The 7,563-nt window shown below is 57.1% G+C and overlaps 1 protein-coding gene across 3 annotated transcripts in view; it reads right to left on the bottom strand.

Moving 5' to 3' along the window:
* Positions 1–7,304, bottom strand: part of HIPK4 (homeodomain interacting protein kinase 4) — a 7,443-nt gene extending 139 nt beyond the window's left edge. For 2 of the 3 annotated variants that reach the window (XR_005723237.1, XR_005723236.1), the window contains exons 1-3: positions 6,701–7,304; positions 2,087–2,443; positions 17–1,219 (exon numbers count right to left, since the gene is read on the bottom strand). Coding sequence is in view for 1 of the 3 variants with exons in the window: in XM_040252709.1 (XP_040108643.1) it covers positions 242–1,219; positions 2,087–2,443; positions 6,701–7,165 (1,800 nt within the window). In the remaining 2 variants the exon portion in view is untranslated. Of the gene's footprint in view, positions 1–3; positions 1,220–2,086; positions 2,444–6,700 lie in introns of those variants that run through there. The other variant, XM_040252709.1, reaches the window with a different exon arrangement.
* Positions 7,305–7,563: the final 259 nt, after the last annotated feature.

Raw genomic sequence — 7,563 nt, 5'->3', positions numbered from 1 at the left:
GAGTGTTTGCTGAGACCTTAATGTGCCCTGAAGGAGTGTTTGCTGAGCCTCTGTCCCATCTTCCTGGAGGTGGGTGAGCTGTGCTATGGTCTTGGTCAGGGTTCTGGGCCTTTATCACTTCCCACATGTGGATTATGATGTTCTGAGTTTTCACACAGCCTGAATATGGGTTCATGTTTGCTGAACCTTGTCACATGAGTGTCTTAGTGTTTGCTGAGCCTCATCACATCCCGAGGGTGGGCTAGTAGTGTGTGTTGGACCCTGAGCCAACTACAGGCCACTCAGATGTGTGGGAGGCCAGGCTGGTTCCCTGTGCCCCAACCCCAGAATCACCTGCACCCTGGCCGCCCCCCACCCCCACCCAGCTCACCTCAGCATCCATGGCCATGTCCTTGATGTCTGGCCCATCCCCGTCACGCTGCGGGATGACAGGCGGCTCGGCAGAGGCCCCAAGGCGCTCTCCTTCTGCCCAGCCGCTGGCCCTGCAGGGGGCGTTGTCCTCAGGTGAGGCCTGGCTCAGCCGGATCAGGTTGCTGAAGTTGGAGTCGGACTTGGAGCCAGCCGGTGGCTTGCGGATCTTGTGGCGGCCCACCAGGCGGCTGCCATAGAAGGCTAGGATGGGCTCAGGGCTGGACTCGGGCAGCCGACGGCCCACAGTGGCGGCCTTGAGTGGGGCCAGCACGTCGGGGACCACATCGACATGGGTCTCGCCCCAGAGCCCACGCCCCACCTCCTGCAGGCTCAGGTCGTCCAGCTGATCGATGGCCCTCTGCATGCCAGGGGCCTTCTCCTCTCGGAAGAAGGGCCCACTGCCCCCCGTGCTGCCCAGGCCCATGGCCACCTCCTCCTCGGCCAGACGGTAGTAGGGGGGCCCATCTTCCGCGGAGGCCAAGACTGACGTGGGTGGCTTGCCCTCCACCTGCAGGGACAGGCGGCAGCTGCGCAGTGAGAGCTGGTAGTAACGGGTGGTCTCATGGGCGCTGCGCAGCTGCTGCATGGACACGAAGGGGTGGCGCAGGGCGGCGCTGGGGCTGATCCGTTCGTGCGACTCCCAGGTCAGCATGCGCTTGATCAGCTCCACCATGCTCTTGAGATCGGCGTGCTCTGCCAGCACCTCGCGGTCCGGGAAGGTCAGCCGACTGGCCGCCCCGACTCCGTTCACCGTCTCGATCTGGTCCAGCGACTTGAGCATGTACTTACGGCGCTCCAGTGGGCGCACCTGATGGGATGCAGGGTGGGGTAGGGGTGGGCATGGAGTTCCGGCCCCAGGCTCTCCTGCCGTGGGGCCCACATCTGAACCCCCGCCCTAGTTTCCAGTCGGCCCTCCAGTCTGGCCCAGAGCTCTCTCACGGCTATGAAGTCTGCACATGGGAACCCTGACTTCCAGTTCTGCCTGGGATCTGACTTGGTGCTCTCTTACTGCTGGGAAAGTCACACTTGCTCCCTACCAAGAGAGGCCCCCTCTAATCTCATCCAGACCCCGCCTGTTGCTGCAGGAAGAACAGCTGACCATGACCTCTGGTCCTCCTGTTTAACCCAGGGCTCTCACTGACCCCAGCTGGCTCTTGCCCCAGCCCTCCTGTCCTTCCCTGAGCCATGGGTGCAGCCCCTGCCAGCAACGAGCAGAAGGGCTGCCTTTTGGAATCAAATGCTGACCCCTCTGGCTGCCACAGCTGATCCCCACGTCTGATCCCAGCCCTCAGGCCTCCAATGAGTCAAGCCCAGACCATTCTCCCACGGGTTATTAAGGTCTGCCGGGTACTTCAGTCCCACCTGTGGTCTCACCCAGACCCCTGTCTTCCTGTGACAGCTCCCATGCCTGGCCCAGACTTCCAGTCCTCTCTGCTGTCTCATCCAGACTCTTGCCACACAACTCAGATGATTCTGGCTGTAGACGTGGCCGCCCTGACTTCCAGTCCCACCCGGGGTCTCACTCAGATCCATCTTGCTGTAACAGCTCCCACAGCCTGCATCCCACCCCCTGCCAAGCTTCCAGTCCTCTCTGAGATCTAACCTAGATTTTATTTCTTCTGGGTGCAGCAAACTGCCCACACTGACTGCCCTCACCCCCACCTGTCCCCTCTACCTTGGTCTCAGCCAGGTAGTCAGCCGAGGACTTCAGCTGCCAGGGGTTGGCAGCATCGGGGTGCGGGTTGCGCTTGAAGAAGTGGTGGGCCTTGCGGGCGGCATGCAGCAGGTGGGGCTTGGGCAGGCCCTGTGTCTCACAGATGTAACGCACCTGGTCGTACTCGTTGTTGCCTGGGTAGAGGGGCCAGCCCAGGTGCAGCTCGGCCATGACGCAGCCCAGGGACCACACATCCACCTTCTCGCAGAAGGGCAGCCCCAGTAGAATCTCGGGGGCCCGGTAGAAGCGGGATTGGATGTAGGGTTCCTTGACGTAACGCACCTCGCTGAATATGCTGGCTGAGCCGAAGTCTATCACCTGGCAGGAGGAGGGAGGCAGGTGGGCAGGGGCAGCCCGTATGAGCCTCCCCTGGCGTCTCAGTGGGCTCCTTCTGCATCTGCCACTTGACTCTCTGCTGCTGCACTTCTGAATCTTGGTCTCTTCTTTATGTCCCTCTCTCCTCCAGCCCTTGTTTCTGGTTTGTGTGCTGGTCTCTCGATCTCTGTTTCTCTCCACTAGAACGTATGCCCCTGGGGGTTAACCTCTGTCTCGTTCTTTCTCCCCCATGCCTTGTCCATCAGCAAATCTTCCTGACTCCATCCACTTTCTGTTCTGCTCACTCTGTGTCCCATTCTCAGCCCCCACCCTGGTCCTGTCTTCCTTCGTCCCCAACCTAGGCTACTGGAGAAGAAAATGCAGAAGGAAGTGGCAACCTACTCCAGTATTCTTGCCTGGAGAATTCCATGGACAGAGGAACCTGGTGGGCAACAGTTCGTGGGGTCGAAAAAGAATCAGCCACGACTGAGCGACTAACACACCAGACTAACGTCAGGGCCTCCTTGCTGGTCTCCCTGTTCCTCCCCTGCCCACACCTGCCCCGCCCCACCAGCCCTCCAATCTGATTCTCACAGGCAGCCCCAAGGATCCTGTGACCACCTGAGTCAGACCACGTCACTCTCCTACTCAGAATCTTCCTCCGGCTTTACCACATCCTGTGATAAGAGCCAAAGCTTTCATCCCTTGGCCCTCAAGACTCCGACAATCTGCCTCGTCCCCTCCCCGTGGTCACACAGCACCAGCTACACCAGCCTCTTGAAATCCTTGAACAACCCAGACACACTCACAGCTCAGGGCCTTTACACTGGCTGTTCCCTCGGCCTAGATAGCTCTTCCTCTGGATGTCCACGTGGCTGCCTCCCTCACCTCAAATATTTATTTAAATGTCACCTTCTCAGGGAGCCCTCTGCTGACCATCCTATCAAAAACAGCACACCCCACCCTTCTCACCCACCTCCCTGTGTGCGTGCTAAGTCGCTCAGTCGTATCTGACGCTTTGCCCATGGTCTGTAGTGCACCAGGCTCCTCTGTCCATGGGATTCTCCAGGCAAGAATACTGGAGTGGGCTGCCATGCCCTCCTCCAGGGGATCTTCCCAACCTAAGAATCGAACCCCAGTCTCATGTCTCCTGAATTGGCAGGAGAGTTCTTTACCATTAGCCCCACCTTGGAAGCCACACTCACCTCCCTAGCCCTGTTTATCTCCATAGCTCTTTTTTTTTTTTTTTTTCCTGGCTGAATCAGGTCTTAGTTGCAGCACAGGAGGTCTTTCAGATGTGGCATGTGGGATCTAGTTCCCTGACCAGGAGCTAGATCCTGGGCCCCCTGCATTGGGAGCAAGGAGTCTTAGCCACTTGATCTCCAAGGAAGTCCCTCTCCATAGCTCTTACTACCATTTCACATACCATGTATTTTAGTTTTGTAAGGAATTCATTGCTTTTCTATCCAACGAGGACATCAGTCCCACGAGGGCAAGGATTTTATCTATTCACTGCCGCATCCCTAGATGGCTGGAACAGTGCCTGGCACACGGTAGGGGCCCAGGAGACAGTGAATGAATGTTTGAATTACTTTTTTATCCCTGTCATTCTCTTTCTTCCTGTCTCTTGTTGGGTTGGTGTCTCTCTCTTTTCTTTGCCTCCTCATTACTTGTCTGCATCTCTCATCACTGTCCCTCTCGGGCCCACTAGAAGGACACCACCCTGAAACCCATCAAGCATTGCTGACACCCCACACTGGCCCTTGGTTCATACAGGTGCTTGATGAAAAACCTGTCGAAGTCACGTTGTGAATGACTGAAAACCCTTGTGTCTTGCCATGCCTCTGGGGGAGCCGTCTGCCATTTTTACTCTGAATCTCTGTGACCGTATCTCAGTCTCTCCCTCGGTTTCCCTCCCTGAGTTACTCTGCTTTTCATGCAGCCATCCCTTACCTTCTATTTGCAGAAGGCAGTGTTACGCCAAATAGTTATTGATCTGGACTCAACACAGACTGCTGAGGCCTGAATCCCAGAAAGTTTGGATGACCCTGATCATTCATTCGGCCTTCATGGAATTCATTCATTCATTCGGCCTTCATGGAATTCATTCATTCATTCGCTCATCCCACAAACGAGGCGGGGGTGCCAACACAGACCAGGTGTTGTGGTTCTGTCCTGTTTGCCTCCTGCTCTATTTGTGGGAATCTCTCCTTCCTTGGGTCTCTTTCCCTCCATCTGTTGGGGCAGAATGATCTGCCTTTTCCTGTCTCTGTATCTCCCTGTGTCTCTGACGTTCATTTAGCACTGACTCCACAAAGGTGCTATGCTGGGAAATGCTGAACACACGGAAGTGACCAAAATGCCCCTGGCCCTGCCCGCACAAGGCTCTTAGTTCAGATCCATCATCAGAGAGTGACAAACCTGTAAGCAGACAGAAGGGTCAGAGTGGGGATGGGGGAGTCCAAGGACCCTCGACAGCTCAGAGGAGGCACCTGTGTGCCCAGCTCAGGGTCAGGCCCAGAGCAGGCCCTCAGAAAATGTTTGCTGATCAACAAACTCACGATGAAGGATCCTGCCACTGTCCTTCCAGTCACTCAGGCCAACAGGCCTTCGGCCTCCCTCACTTCCTCTCTCACACGTCACATCAGATCTGCCAGCAAGTCCTGTTCTAAAATCTTTTTTTTAATAATTTTTTTAATTGGTGAAAAACTGCTTTACAACGTTGTGTTGGTTTCTGCCAAACAATAACCTGTTCTAAAATCTACCCAGAGGGACTGCCTTAGTGGTCCAGTGGTTAGGACTCCGTGCTTTCAGTGCCGTGGCCCAGGTTCAGTCCCTGGCCAGGGAACTAAGATTCCCGCCAGCGGAGGGGGTAACCAAAAGAAACAAATCTACCCGGAAACCCCACCCCCCCAAACACATCTCTTCTCCCACGACCCCACCCACCTGGACCGGGGGCAGTCTCTCTCTCTCTTTCTGCTCCAGCCCCTCAGTCAGTTCCCCTCCTGCAGCCAGAGGGAGCCCGTGAGCACCTGCATTAGACTACACCCCCTCCTCAGCCCAGGAGCCTCCGGGAAGCACCGTTCTCTCCGAATAAAACCCAAATCCTCCCTGTACGCCCCCGCCCCATCCCGTCCCTGGTCTCGTCTCCTCCCTCTTCCCCTCAGTCACTCTGCTCCAGCCACGCTGGCCTCCTCACTGCTCCTCAAACACACATACTTGTACATGTGCGTTTATATATATATGATGGTAAAGAATCTGCCTGCAATGCAAGAGACCCGGGTTCAATCCCTGGGTTGGGAAGATCCCCTGGAGAAGGATATGGCAACCCACTCCAGTATTCTTGCCTAAAAATATCCCATGGACAAGGGAGACTGGCAGGCTACAGTCCATGGAGTCACAAACAGTCAGACATGACTGAGCGACTAACACTTTTACACCTGATCTTAGCCAAAAGGCCTAGAAGCAATAAACACCTTCAGTTTCACACTTTCATATACTTACTCCTGCCTCTGGGCCTTTGCACTGGCTGCTCCTTCTACCGAGATGCTTTCCCCCAGATGTCAACACAGCTCCCTCCTTCTCTCAAACCTTCCCTCAAATGTCACCTTCTCAGGGAGGCCTCCCTGACCACAGAGCCTAAAGTTTCACTCATCACCACCCCAACATCCTCCTCCTCCTGATTTCATCTTGTCTCCTTCTCATTCACATATCTTATTTTGCTCATTTATCTTGGAGACTCTATCGCCCCGGCTAGAACTCACGTGGGAAAGAATCTGCCTGCAATGCAGGAGACCCAGGTTCTATCCCTGAGTTGGGAAGATCCTCTGGAGAAGGAAATGGCAACCCACTCCAGTATTCTTGCCTGGAAAATCCCATGGACAGAGGAGCCTGGCGGGCTACACAGTGCATGGGGTCACAAAGAGTCAGACACGACTGAGCGACTTCACTTTCACTTTCACTGTCTCCGCAACTAGAACGTCGCAGGGATGGGAGCAGGACAGAGGAGCTGAGCTAAGAATGGAACAAGGACGTGGAGCCCTCAGGACTGGCAGGGAGAGGGGGTCAGCACTGGGATGGGGGAAGAGAGGAATTTCAGAGCCAGGAGGTGGGCAGAACCATCGTGGACAAGGAGGGAGAGACCTCAGGGTGCAGAGGTGGGACCCAGGGAGACCCCAGAGTCAAGGAGAGACCCCAGGGCTGGGGGAAGCTGGGTGAGAACAGGAGCAGGGACCTGCTGCCCTGGGATGGTGCACTCACCTTGACCCTGAAGGGACAGCGGGTCTGGTCCACCAGCATGATGTTCTCGGGCTTGAGATCAGCGTGGATGATGGCTAGTTCCTTGAGCCTGGCCAGGGCCCGGAGCACCTGCAGGGTGACCGTGCGGATGTGGCGGGCGGCGAGGGGCGCGAAGTTGTTCTCCTTCTGGAATTCGAAAAGGTTTTGCTCCAGCAGCTCGAAGACCAGGTAGAACTTGAGGGCATCGTGGAAGAACTCGAGGAAGCGGATGACGTGGGCCTCCTCGGGGTCCAGGCCCCGCATGCATCGCAGCAGCTTCAGCTCGTTCTTGATGATCCGGTTGCGGTAGGCGTCGTTCTTCAGGATCTTGATGGCCACCATCTCGCCTGTGCTTCGCCGCCAGCCCTTGGCCACCTCCCCGAAGGTGCCCTTGCCCAGCACCTCGATGATGTCGTAGCAGTCAGTCTCCGACTGGATGGTGGCCATGGTGCCCCTGCCTCTGGACGCCGCCCTGCCGCCACCCCTGCTCCACAGGCTCTGTCTCCGAGGCCTCCCGCCCCGACGCTGGCCCCGAGGCCCCCACAGTGGGGGAAAGAGGACCTCACTTGTGCCTTGCCCTGCAAGGTTCACCCCCACCTCCCTGGCAACCCCCAGACCCCTGGGCCACACGGTGAGTCTGCCAGGGGCCGCACCCCTCCCCCAAAGCCCTCCCGGCTTGGGACGAGGGGCCCCAGGCCCCCCCGAATGGGTTCCAGCGTTGCTGAGTGGCCCTGGTTCTGTTGTTGGAGACCTGAGCCCCTGGCTGGAATGGGGGGGGGTGGTGGCAGGTAGGGCCCCCCTCCCCCGCCCAGGGGCGGAACCCTGGAGAGGCTGGAGAGGTGAAA

The sequence above is a fragment of the Oryx dammah genome, unplaced genomic scaffold, assembly GCF_014754425.2.
Source record: "Oryx dammah isolate SB20612 unplaced genomic scaffold, SCBI_Odam_1.1 HiC_scaffold_13, whole genome shotgun sequence".
NCBI lineage: Eukaryota > Metazoa > Chordata > Mammalia > Artiodactyla > Bovidae > Oryx > Oryx dammah.
The sequence above is the reverse complement of the archived record's forward strand: the minus strand, read 5'-3'. Positions and strand labels throughout refer to the sequence as shown.